At 38.3% G+C, this 13789-nt stretch overlaps 2 protein-coding genes and 1 long non-coding RNA gene across 6 annotated transcripts in view; 1 reads left to right on the forward strand and 2 right to left on the reverse strand.

Annotated features, from left to right (window-relative positions):
• Positions 1–4567: 4567 nt before the first annotated feature.
• LOC105181281 (leucine-rich melanocyte differentiation-associated protein) lies at positions 4568–6786 on the reverse strand. 2 transcript variants are annotated; one of them, XM_011137943.3, is made up of 4 exons: positions 6592–6786; positions 5329–5607; positions 4952–5212; positions 4568–4863 (listed from the first exon to the last, which is right to left on the reverse strand). In XM_011137943.3, the coding sequence occupies exons 2-4, from the start codon at positions 5541–5543 to the stop codon at positions 4647–4649; spliced, it is 693 nt and encodes a 230-aa protein (XP_011136245.1). In that variant the 5' UTR covers positions 5544–5607; positions 6592–6786; the 3' UTR covers positions 4568–4646. The 2 variants fall into 2 exon arrangements, with proteins under 2 accessions (XP_011136245.1, XP_011136244.1); XM_011137942.2 differs by lacking the exon at positions 6592–6786 and adding an exon at positions 6122–6580.
• Positions 6787–6810: 24 nt separating this feature from the next.
• On the forward strand, positions 6811–8800 carry LOC112588261 (uncharacterized). Of its 2 annotated transcripts, none has more exons than XR_003112725.1 (4): positions 6811–7058; positions 7119–7394; positions 7493–7582; positions 7781–8800. It is a non-coding gene; the product is annotated as an uncharacterized LOC112588261 (long non-coding RNA). The 2 variants fall into 2 exon arrangements; XR_003112726.1 differs by having other exon boundaries at positions 7785–8800.
• A 289-nt stretch (positions 8801–9089) lies between these two features.
• The window catches only part of Scp2 (Sarcoplasmic calcium-binding protein 2), a 32403-nt gene continuing 27703 nt past the window's right edge, over positions 9090–13789 (reverse strand). For both annotated transcript variants that reach the window (XM_011137941.3, XM_019840509.2), the window contains exons 3-7: positions 13058–13110; positions 12657–12776; positions 12159–12273; positions 11406–11503; positions 9090–11274 (exon numbers count right to left, since the gene is read on the reverse strand). In XM_011137941.3, coding sequence (XP_011136243.1) covers positions 11167–11274; positions 11406–11503; positions 12159–12273; positions 12657–12776; positions 13058–13110 — 494 coding nt within the window. In that variant the 3' untranslated portion in view covers positions 9090–11166. The remainder of the gene's footprint in view (positions 11275–11405; positions 11504–12158; positions 12274–12656; positions 12777–13057; positions 13111–13789) is intronic.

Raw genomic sequence — 13789 nt, forward strand, 5'->3', positions numbered from 1 at the left:
TCCGAATTAAATCGATCCATCATCGATTGCTTTTACCAGAGAGGAACGTGAGAGCGGTCGACAAGGTGTTTCCGACGACACCGACTTTCCGTACTGGGAAAGGGCGCCATCTGCATTCATTTTGAGAGGGGAACTACGATGCTATACATCCACTTTCAGGTTTCGGCGGTAAAACCTGTATGTGTAGCGACGCATTCATACTTTCCCTGATCTGTTACATCGGATTCGATAATCTGCAAGGCACCTGAAACATAAAATGCGATATTCTCGAACAGCGTTCCTCTCAGGATTTTCTTGTCCAAAGAAGGATCAATGATGCGATCGCAGATCTCGTGTATGTCATGTCAAAATAGAGACAGTTTGAATTCGGCGTAATATGATTCTTGGAACAGACGTAAATAAGTATTGTGAAGTTTGAAGCGAGTCTCTCACAGGCATGCTTTGAAAACACGAATTGTTTTTATTTTCAGCCAACGGACGACGCAGGCATCAACACTGATCGGCAAGGTGGGGGGGTAACCATGCCTTCCCGATTGTTTGTTTTAGTACGCTTATACATGACTCCGTGATTGCGGACATTGCGCCTCGGACCGACGAACGACGCGCATACCGCGACGCAGAGTAGCACGAGTGTCGGTTAATACGCGTTTCTTTGTACGAATCTTACTTGCGCGAGTGTTAGAGCTAGAGTCAGTGTCGTCGCCAGTGCTACGATGGAGTATCCGGGGGTGCTGCGACGGAGTAACCAGAAGGAGGACGTCGGATCGAGAAGTCAGGATGGAGAGAGGACTTGGAGCGCGCCGAGAGACGTGGACAGCGATACATCATGTACGGTATTCGAGGTACCTGGAGTAATTATTATTATGCAGGATTTTTCTGATTTTAACGGACCTTACTCGAAGTAAGGACATACCCGAGTCGAAATTAGATCAGCATTCATAGTTTATCATCTGAAAAATGATAAGATAGCTTGAGATTTGATTATTCGTTGACCTAATTTCACGTAACCTAATTTCACGTGAGTTCTACTTTTCTTTTCTCATAAAATATGAATGTCTATTCAAGCAAGGTTGCTGAGGCAAGCTAAGGTTTATGAATACAAATTTTTAATTATGTTCTCAATAAAAAGTTGCACATAATTTAAAAAACTGTGAATAATGATCTTAGAATCTGATATAAATTTTACAAGTGTTGATTTTTATTCGTCTAATAATGCTCAGATTGCTGTTTTCGTTTAGAATCTGCGAGAATGTCCGTTTCTCATTCTTGTTTATCTTTCTTATTGTGCCGAATCTGAATTAAAATCTCTATTAGCGAAACAGCATTATTAGACATAACCGTTGTCTTTGCCTTTGCAGCTTCAGCTCTTTTGAGAGCTACAATTCTCATCATTCTCGTTAGAAAAAAGAAAAGAAAAAAAAGAGAAGAAAAGAGGAAAAAAGAACTTTAAGAATGATGAGAATAAAAAGTGTTTTTCATCTCCCCATTTCCTCTGATTCTTATATGATTATTTAATCCTTATATATTTATTTCACGCGCAGTTCTAACAAAGGTAGTTCTATTTACCTTTTTATCTTTGTTCTCTTTCTTGCTCTGTTAAGCGAATATATAATCAACATCAACAAAAATTGCTTATTTAAATTAAGAATATAAGGATTAAGTACATATACATTATCGAGATAAACGAGTATTAAATAACTGCGGAATACGTCAACAGCGGTTGAAGAGTCATCATGGGCGAGACTGCGAGAGTAGCCAGATGTAACGTTCAGGTAGGACAAAGCTTGTTCACTATTGCGCATCTAGATAATCTGCATTAATTTTTCAAATTGGATGCAATTTGCAGGATCAATGTAGAATTCATATTTCGACTCGGGAGAGATTTTTTTTTTATCAAATCCTAACTTGTAGAAAACTATCGATTTGAATGTCGGCAAGAAAAAACGGAGACTTTTATTTTACTTTTGTTTGATATTAGACAAAACGCCGGATCGGTATTTATCCAACGCTTAAGAAATAACACGAAGAACGTTTTAGTTGGATGAATAAATTTTCGTTACTTTCCGCTTGTGTTTTTCGATCGTTAGCGGCGATTCAGAGACGAAGAGAGAGGAGAGCGAGAAAGAGAGAGAAACGTCTTGCAAGAATTTCTGCAGACCGGTTCATTTCGACAGATTCGGTATTAAAGTATTAGACGTAGAAAAAATAAGAATGAAAAAAAATTTTTTATATTAGTTAGTACAGAAAGTCCGACGCACTTTTGCCAAATAGAGATGAGTATCAAATTTTCTACAAGTTAGGACTAGGATAGAGAAAACTTCAAATCTTTTGCGACGATGGAATTAAATACAGCAATATAAATTTTGATTTACGATATTAATCGATATTCGAATTCCGGTACTGATTTACTTTCTCATTTCTCTATAAGAGAAGAAAAAGTTAATACGAATCGTTCGTTTATATATCCGAGTTAATTTATTGAATAAATTAGAGGGGTAAGTACCTGAAAAATGAGAACGAATTATCATTGCACTTGGACAATCTTCTGACACTGATTTTTGATACTGATCGATATTCGATTTTCGGTACTGATTTACGCTTTCATTTCTCTATAAGAAAAAAAAAATTCATACGAAGTGTTCATTTATCCGCGTTAATTTGATGGATAAATTAAATATTGATCGGTCTTCAATTTTCGGTACTGACTGATTTATTCTCTAATTTCTTTATAAGAGAATAAAATTTGATACGAATCATTCGTTTATTCGACTTAATTTGTTGAGTAAATTAGTGGGGCAAGTACCTGCAAGATGAAAACAACTTGTCATTGCACTTGGACAATTTTCTTGACATTGATTTATGGTATTGATCAATCTTCGGTTTTCGGTACTAATTTATTTTTTCATTTTTTTATAAGACAAAAAAAATTGATACGAATCGTTCGTTTATCCGGGTTAATTTGTTGAATAAGATTAGAGTAAGTACCTGAAAAATGAGAACAAATTGTCATTGCACCTGGACAACTTTTTGACACTGATTTTTGGTATTGATCGATATTCGGTTTTCGGTACTGATTTACTCTTTCATTTCTCTATAAGAAAAAAAAATTCTAACGAATCGTTTATTTATTCGCGTTAATTTGATGAATAAGTTAAATATTGATCGGTCTTCAATTTTCGGTACTGACTGATTCTCAAATTTCTTTATAAGGGAATAAAAATTGATACGAATCGTTTTTTTATCCGACTTAATTTGTTGAGTAAATTAGTGGGGTAAGTACCTGCAAGATGAAAACAACTTGTCATTGCACTTGGATAATTTCCTTGACATTGATTTGTGGTATTAATCAATCTTCGGTTTTCGGTACTGATTTATTCTCTCATTTCTATATAAGAAAAGAAAAATTGATACGGACCGTTTGTTTATCCGAGATAATTTGTTGAGTAAATTAGAGAGGTAAGTACCTGCAAGATGAAGACAACTTGTCATTGCACTTGGAAAATTTTCTTGACATTGATTTACGGTATTGATCAGTCTTCGGTTTTCGGTATTGATTTATTTTCTCATTTTTTTATAAGACAAAAAATTGATACGAATCGTTCGTTTATCCGAGTTAATTTGTTGTATGAGATTAGAGGGGATTAGAGGGTAAGTACTTGAAAAATAAGAACAAATTGTCATTGCACGTGTGCAATTTTTTGACACTGATTTATGGTATTAATCGATATTCGCTTTTCGAATCATCTATGTCAGCGCGCTTTTACTCCTCAGATTTCTTCATTAATAACTCGATAATTATTGCGAATCTCGCAAAATGATATGGGACTTTTACGTTTGTCTTAACCCAATCTACCCTCACACTTCGGGTTGGCAGCTAATTATCGGACACTTCGTATGATCTTCATGATATTAATCACACACAATGTCAATTCTTTTTTTTTGCACATGTTAACATGTTAATTCATGTTATAAACGCGTAACAATGTGCGAGACCGTGCTTGTCAAGTATGCTATTGTGGTTGTAGCACGGACATAAACCGCCTAAAAACGGATGTAGCACGGACTGCCACCACATACAGGTTTTACCGCCGAAACCTGAAAGTGGATGTAGCATCGTAGTTCCTCTCTCAAAATGGATGCAGATGACGTCCTTTCCCAGTACGGAAAGTCGGTGTCGTCAAAAACATCGTGTTGGCCGCTCTCACGTTCCTCTCTGATATTAAGATATATACATATATATATATATATATATATATATATATACACACACACACATCTACGTCCAAAAAGTTTCAAAAACTTAGTGTTACATATAACTTCGTATATATACATGCGTAGAGTACGAATATTAGTAGTAGTATACTATTTACACGTACAGTACACGTAGTAGATACTATTTTAATGTTCAAGTTTAACATTCAAGTTAGTTTGTACAGTATTCTTCAAATGATTATCGATAGAAACATTACAATTACAAATATTGACGCGGAAGAATACAATCATATACACAAACGCACACATATTCTTTTATTATTTTTATTAAAATGTAAGAAATTACAATCTCATTTATTTTGAAAAAGATACGCTATCTTTTTATTTTTAAATCTCCTACATCCCTACAGTACGCCTCTGTGCCTTGATAATGATTAAACAATCAAGTTCTTTCTTCGTTTATCGAAACCCCATAATGTATTCGTTATCCTGTTGTGCAAATGTTTCACACATTCTGGCACTATTGTATGTTGAAGAAGATCTTCAAACAGCGGTCGTTTGAATAATTTTCTAGCTTCTCTCCGTTGATCCGCAGTCACTTTACTATCATCCAAATGTACTAACATTGGAAACCATGATATCACAAACAACCTGTTTGAAAAGTTTGACACAACTTGGAAACTTACAAGCAAGTTATAAATTAAAAAGAGATTTGAGACAGATTATTTATTTATCATACCTGTACTGGAGATGATCATAAGAAGTTCCATCGTTAAGGTAACTAGGTGCTGCATTATTTCCCATAAGGCACAAGTATCTGAGGTTTGGTAGACTCTTGCAGAGATTCTTAATAAAGGGATACAAAGTGTTTATACCATTGTGATTTAACCAAAGAAGCTCGAGTTGCGGCATGTATGGAAACACTGTATGTTCATCTATGATGTTGTGGTCTAAGTTGAGAGAAGTCAGATGGTCAAATTCCAACAAAAACTGCAGATTCCTGAAATATCAAAATTGATCTCAATCTTGCTGTGTGTATTGGGTCATGGGTAATATTATATCTTTCCACAATTCTTCCGTTACATATATTACAAACATCTATCTATATATACTTACCTACTAAACTTGTTATAACTAATGTCCAAAGTATCAATGGTAACACCATATGTCTCTATTATATCCATAGGCATATATAAAAGATTTTCATATGCAAGAGACAAGGAATCTGTATATTCTGCAGACAAATCATCCTGCGTCAATGATCTTCTTGATGAATCTTTGATGTATCTTTGATGAATATCCCCAAATACTAATTTCCCCAAAGAAGTCATGACAGACTTTTGTTCTTCATTTGTTGATATTTTGTATTTCGCTTCATTAGTAAAAATGCTGGGCCTATAAATGTAACAACAAATGTAACTCAATGGATAGTAGTACATGACAGAAGGTGTATATCCTTAATAAATTAAATCAGTCCATAAGAACAACAATAAGCTATTATACAAGTCGCATAAATACATATGAAATAACATTATTATGTATATTATAATAGCAATTTCTCATATTATAGTACCGATTTCTTTTTAAACAACATTATAAAATTGAAACAATACACACAATATTATAAATACATTAACCTCTTATAAATCTGCTAAAAGTACATGTCATTGTATTACGTAAACACTTCTCAACATGCAAATATGAGGTTACTAGAGCAAGATTAAAATCTTCAAGTATATAAAACAACTTGGTAACTGAAAAAAAGAGCTTGCTCTATCAAATAACGGAGATAATGAGAAAGAGATAAATAAAATAAGAAAGAGATAAATACAATAATGTAGAAATGTACAATGAATAAAATGTACAAACAAACGTAATCTGTAAGTCAAGTAAAGCACATCCTACTCACATTGTTCTTACTTTAAGAATGCCTTATGAAGACAAATTTAGCAAAAAAATTGAAATATTCCACACTCTCCTCACTCCGCACATGCATCGGCAAACCTGAACCAGCCATTTAAGTCTAGCAGCGGATAATATCGCGCGGGTGAGCGAGGATTCAAGCAGGAAAATGGTTTTTCGTAAAAAACGATTGTTGCACTCATAGCTACTTGTCACACGAAATAACTCATACTGAGATTTAACTTCAACGGCTAGATGAAGTTATCGCGTATCGGAATGAAATACGATAAGATATGAGAGGCGAAAACGAGCCGGAAATATCCAAGATATATTATGCGTTCTCGAAAATCGGCATAATGTCGGATTGTTTTAAGGTTAGGCGGTTAGACAGACATTTAAAGATAATATAAGCACATACTATGAGAAAATTGTATTGTGATAATATTTATTTCATCACATATCATGCGAAAGACTCACCATATTTTGAACTATTATTAATTTGATCTTTTCGAATTTTCTTATATCTTATCTTATTATCTTGTGTTCGAATATCGACGATACGACCGATGACACCGACAAATACTACAACGCATTCTTCTGTTTACAGCTATAAGATGGAGCCATCGTAATGTCATCGTGTCAACACTTAATATTCTGGCTCTCTCTCTCTCTCTCTCTCTCTCTCTCTCTCTCTCTCTCTCTCTCTTCCTCCCTCCCTCTCACTTGTAGTTTCTCTTTCCCTCCGACGAGCATACGTTTATCCTATATCATTCGTTGCATGCGCGCGCGCGCGCGCGCGCGCGCTACAGTCGACTCGTGTAATCGAATGATGCAGCCAACTTTACGTCGGAATGTACGGACCATAAATCTGATCATCTCAACGGACAATCAATTGGTCGCAACTTAATTAATTCACTGGACATATATATGGTGCTCGATCGCAGGTAGTTTATACGACGACTCAGACAAAGCGTTGAATAATGCAAAATGATTGTAATCGACAGATCGTGTCACCGACAACGGACGGCGCGACAAAACGCAATGGAACGGAACGATGCGAAACCGAACGGTATTATAAAGAGAACGCAAATCGATCGCGATCAACACGTCACGACGATCGCATATCACGCAATTCAGCACTCCCGCGGCATTTGTGATGAGATTTTTTATGCAGATGAACACGCGAAAAAATGCAGAGCGATCTCACAAACGACGATGAAAGTGCTACAAACGTCCGAAACGACGACGCTACGACATGAATCAAATTTGCACATCAGTCTGTAAGCTCGATGGTGCTTAATCTCTCTCGGTCACTTTTGCTTTTGATTTCAGTATTGTCCCGACGCAATTATAAATTAGAAAAATTATGTTTTTACAGCAGAGCTGAAAGATCTTGCGATCGTAGTGCGAAAGATGGGTGCCGCCGTACCGGAGAATCCGGTTCGGGCTGAGCAGAGCCGATTTGAAGGTTAATTTATAAGTTTCTGTTAGTTTTCCATTTAACTTTTGACGACTTAAAGCTGGGGTATAATCGGCACGACAATTGAGTTACGCTTATAAAAAGTTTATCTTTTATACACTTATACCCGTAACACACTCTTATCTACCTGTTCACGTTAAGTTACATTCTTAAATCTAACCAGCGAATGTCTGTTTTTTGTTCTAGTTAGGTTTGGAGCATAACCTAACCTGGCCGACCTTGACTGCAAGTCGTTTTAGTGAGTGAAAAATAAAAGAAAAGATTTAAAATAATTTTGTAGCATCTCGATGAATATGCGATCGCGATTTATCTCGTATCTCTCCTTTCCGCCTTTTATATAATAATACAAGCACTGTTGAGATGTGTTATAAAAAATCCGCCAGAGACGTAGTCATCTCGCTATTTGCATCTCTATTTGAACGGAGATTTCTGTTTGGATCGGTTGGAATTTCAGCATGTCAGGTATATATATGAGGTACATATCGATATTAGGTATATCAATGACATGTACGTACAACTGATGTACAAATGGAAAGTTTATTATATTACTTTGGAATTGGCCGGGTTGATATAGAAGAGAAATGTTGACTCGATAATTTTCTCTCTATATGATTTATTATATATTCTATCTTGATGATGATAATAATAATAATTCTCTCTGACAGTTTTTCTGGATTTACATTGCACGAATTGTACAAATTTACAATACGCATTACATTAATACAGCGTATATAACTTACTTGCTACTATGAATATTGCGGGATATTTCTTTCGACTAGGGATATATATATGATATATATATCTTTAATGAAAGAGGACGTGCCACAATTTTAAATTTTATACAGTATATATATTTCATATTTCTCGTTTCAATTTTATTCACTTTCACTTATTTTTTTTTATTTCACTTAGTTGCCAACCCAATAGAAGGAAGGGGTATGCTAGGTTATTATATTTATATAAGTGCATATGCTTATATACTCATATGTTCTCATAAAAGAACAGGAATAATACATACATGTCTATTACTATAACAAGTTATACACAAGCACATTTTGCTTCGGTTGACACAAAATCCATATATATGATCACAAACATAGATAAGTATTTTGATATACTTCCTTTGAAGGCGTAACAAAACGATTTGCATTAAGATATAAATTATAAGAGATGGCACTCGCGATTTAAGTCTCTCATTGTTCCCTTCAAAAAAAATTAGTTTGGCATACAAAATAAATTATTCATCTTATCTTTTTATTTTAGCATAATACATAGAAAAGCACGCGGATTGTGAGAATTATATAATGGAGATAATCGGCCAATTTAAACACAATTAGTTTATCGTTGCGTACGACGTTGTTTGAAATTATCTCTTTCTATTTTTCTTTCGCTTTCTGCTTACGTTGTTGTTTGTTTCACCAACATTTAACATGTGTCACTTGCTCCTTGCCTGCCCTATCATCAAATCAAACGAGTGCATCGTTACATTCATATGTTTCTCTCTATAGCCTCCTCTTTATAGCCGCGTCGTATATTCGTTTAACGATCGTTATGACTTACGACGGACGAAAGTTTAGCAATTTACATTGTTGTGTAACATCCATCTTCTAACGAGTACGGAAAATATTCATTTTGTTATTATTTACACACACGATGGATTGAACATAGCGCTGTCTCGATCTAGTACGTTATGTTTGTATCTTTACGGGCAGTGATCGATAATTAAAACAAATCTAAAGAAGAATACAATTTTCCTAATTTAGCGTTGTATCAGCTTCGTGTGCAATCAGTTTTTGGTTAATTGAAATTAAATTATCGTGAAAATATACTAATTGTATCTCCATATTTTTCGCAAATTGTTTGATCGCTCGTATAATATAACGCAATATAATGTACGCTCGTCTCATTACGCAATCATTAACGTTTAGAAAAAAAGAAAGGAGGAAACGCCTCGATTGATGTTTTATAATATAATTGACAAATATGTTCCTAGTTGTATAATTTACACCGATACAAATACGATAATATCGATCACAACGAAATCGTCGTTTGCAAAATTTGTAACTTAATGCAACATCATTGCGGTTACATATCTTCTAAAATCAACATAAACGAAACAATATCTGCGGAATATTAGAAATTAACGAAAAAAAGAAAAAACTTTCCATTGCGTCCACAGAACAGAAACGGTCAGAGAAAGTGGTTGTCAGAACACGCAAATCAATGCATAGCATTTTGAAAGAAAATAAAAACAAAGAGAAGAAAGAAGAGACGGAATAGCGCGAGTGCGAAAAGGTGCGCGCGTTTGGCGCGGACATACACCGTTTGTTTTCAATTCTCAAAATATCTTTCGCAGCCGCGCACACCGAGGAGGAGAATCTCTCTCTCTCTCTCTCTCTCTCTCTCTCTCTCTCTCTCTCTCTCTCTCTCTCTCTCTCTCTCTCTCTCTCTCTCTCTCACTGAATGCCAATCAGTTCCATCGAGTTGTAAATACAATCGAGCGTCATCCGCGATGATCCGCCACCACGGGAGCGCTAACGTGAAAACGTGAGATCGGCGGCACGTAAAAGAGAACCTTTTACGGATTTACAAACTCGACTGGCCTCCCCCTCGAAAACTCGTAAAGCATATACACGACAAAAGATGGCTTAATCGTCATATGCCTCGGTGAGATCTCTTCCTCTCCTCTACTTCTTCTTCTCCCGCGTATCGAAACAGCTTAATCACTTTTACAATACCATATTCGCAAGGGCGTTTATTTACATGGGGTACATGGGCGTAATTAGCTTCTCGACGGCGATGGGTCGATATATGCCGTAAAGATAGATAGATGCACGATCCGAACTCTAACATGTGTTGAAATATTTAGCTTATGGGTTTTGATTTGACGCATCTTTGACGCATCATATGGGATGTATCGGCCTTTTGCGTCAAACGTCAAAAATACAAAGAGAAGCTAGCTAGCAGGTGTCGAAATTGGCAATTTGGGAGCTCAGTTGCAAGTACGGTCAAAGTGAGAATCGAGTCGGAGCATGGAGCAATGCAGCAACGAAAGAGAAAGCTGCGATACAAATTCTAAATTCCTCCGATTCTGTCCTGTCAATCCCGTGTTCGTTTCGTCGCATCTGTCGATCGCTGATGCAAAAAAAAATTGCCCGTAGCAAGCGAGGTAGACAAATCTGCAAACGTTAAAAAGCGCAAAGCTCCGCGTATCCGGCCGAAATCATCTTCCGCAAGCAGACGGCGAGAAAATGAAATTTAAGCACGCGGCGCGACTGCGCGGATTAAACGACGACAGAGAATAAGGGAAGGGGGCATTATAGCGTAAAGTTCGTTCTCGATTGTTTCGTCCACAACGATATTCATTAATTCGATATACGACGTATAACACACACGAGCGGGGGCGACAGACCAAAAGTAGAGAGTTTGTCCATTAGCACATTAACAGAGAGTTTTCGTTCTACCTTTTTAGCGCAAACGTCACACGGTTACGTAAAATAACAATCTGTCTGTCGACGAACGACGAAAATATACGCGCGCTATTTCAATTTCATGGGGGCGGCAGGGAAGAGTTAGAAGGAAGTCTTTCCGAATATAAAGTTGCCAGGTACGTTCGGGTCGTCGGAGCAGAAGTATTGCTTCCACAGATCGGCGAATTTCTCGCGAGTCACTTCCGTGCCCTGCGGAGAAGTAAACAATTTTAGACGAGTGAGACTCGAAACACGCGGCGCGACGTCACAGGCTTCCTTTCAATTTTTCTTTCTCTCTTCTCAATTCTTTTTTCTCTTTTTCAAAATCGGTCGGTACTCACCACCCCCAATTTCTTGAACGCCTCGCGTGCCTCGGCTTCCTCGACACCGTGACTGCCGCACACTTTACTGAATTCGGTCTCGTCGATCGATCCGTCACCTGACGGACACACAGAAAAGATCGCGCTCGAGTTTCAAACTTGTATTTTACTTCGTATTTTATTTTGCGTGTATGGGATCTCGGCGTGTATTTAAACGGGAAATTTCGGTGCACAAGGCCGAGATATTATTAGAAGGAATTGGTATGAATGAATAATAGGGGAACGAACAGGGTTGCTTGCTTAATTGATGGCTATCGTGTCCTCAATAAGGGTATCGCTCTCGGTCGATATTTATATTCTTGTCTACAAAAGCGCGGTTGTATTGACGTTAAGAGTAAAGAGTGGTGCAAGTGGTACAAGAAGAAATGACATAATATACACATGTACGCATCGCGTACATGTGTGTCACTCGCCCGAAGAGATAAGTAACGGGATTTTGGAGAAAAACAGGGTGCGCGATTCGCGAACAGAATAGCGTCGACTTTACGATCGAATTTACCGTAACGTGTGCCCCCCAGATGCCCAGTGGGAAAGACCATGGAATCGATGACGCGTACACGATACACGCTTTCCTCCTTTCGGCGTTTTCGGCTCGAATAATTTTGCATTTACAACAGTATTTCAGGAATTTCCGCGCCGTGCATGCGTAACTACGCTGTAATATACGCACGCTCCTCGTTCGCCGCGCAACGCGAGCTCTCTCGGAAGACTCACCGGAAGAATCCTCGAGATCGAACATGAAGTTCATGTATATTTGTTGCCATTCGAGTGCATGCGCCGGATCTTTCGCATACTCTTCCCACATCGAGTACCACTCGTCTCGGCTGATCTGAAAGAGAGATGAGAGATCATGTTTTATAATATCGCACGTACACGTATGTCCGCCTCTGAGTGTGTCTCTGTCTTTCGCAAATTTCAATCGAGAGTCACGAGAGAGAGAGAGAGAGAGAGAGAGAGAGAGAGGGATCTCGGAATATCGCGGAATATTCCTTCAGCTTGCTCGAAGTGAAGCTCGAGCAAACGCAAATCCGACCAGTTATTTTAGAAGGCTTAAAAGTCGATCGACGCAGGCGAAATGCGGAGTGTGAGGTATAAAGTAGAGATTCGCAAAGTTGTTTCGGAGAGTTCGGTCTCGGGTCGGTGATGAACTGTATGTAATTCGTGGTATGGTTTCGTCGCTAAAGCGAGCGCGGAAATATTTACGATCACTACCTGCCCGTCCTGATCGGCGTCGGCTCGCTGCCTCAGTCCATCCCAGACTTTAATCAAAGTGTCTTTAATGTGCTGCGACGTGGAATCGTCCGGCTTCCAATGTTTGGAGTTGCAGATTCGCTGTAATACGAAAATAACGTGGGAATCAACCGGGGCGCGGCGGCGGCGGCGGAGGAGGAGGGAGGGGTGGGGCATTCCGGATATCTTTGACCGATTAGCGCGATTACCGATTAGCGAGAATGAAAACGAAGCGAGATAGAAACACGTTACACCAGAGCATTATATTTCCGTCTCTAAGGAGATACTGCTGCCGGACGCGGCATGAACAAATCTCGTTCGCCTTCGTTTGCGGTAGAATGCACCGGAGATAAGAGAATAATGCGATGCATTTGTATACTTACTTGCACAGCGAGATCGAAATCCTTCTTGTCGATGGTGCCGCTTTGATTAACATCTGCGGGAAAGAACGGGGAAGGACGTTACACGATTGTTATTCGCATTGCTGTGCTTTGCGCTTTGCTCAAAAATGCAATTGTCCGGCGTTGTGGCATTTTATTCGCCGAGATCTTTTGCGCGCGGCTATTTGTTATTTCGAGCAAAATACGGACATACGGTACCCGACTGTCGCTACCATTCGCGAAGAGCATCGTACATTTTTCACTTAAAGGACAAGATGAACGATTGCGCCACTCGATTTTGGAGCCTCTCGGCCGCGATCGGATATCGTTGGTTTTCTGAAGATGACCCACTTCCACTTGGCGAGTTTATTCGTTTTTTTTTTCTTTCCTTTTTTCTTTTTTCTTTTTTTTTCGCGTGGCTTCCGCCCGACTTGTCGTTTATTAATTCTGTCTCGCTGCGGAAAGTAACCACCACTGTTCTGTTTCGTCTATTCGTGACTCCCGTAACGGAAATTCCGTTAAGCGGCGATTACGATTCAACGAGATAGAACGCGGTAGAATTTATGATCTCTCCCCGGTATCTCCGTTGAGTGGCTGACAAACCGGGATTGCGGGCTGAGCAAATAATGAATGCGTCCGGAGATGCAATCGGTACGTTGTCAATAACGGTAACGTACAACTGGTTGCAAAAACAACAGCGAGATGATGCGAATAATAGATAACAACATTTGTATT

This window comes from Harpegnathos saltator, unplaced genomic scaffold, assembly GCF_003227715.2.
Source record: "Harpegnathos saltator strain DR-91 unplaced genomic scaffold, Hsal_v8.6 scaffold18, whole genome shotgun sequence".
Taxonomy (NCBI): Eukaryota; Metazoa; Arthropoda; class Insecta; order Hymenoptera; family Formicidae; genus Harpegnathos; species Harpegnathos saltator.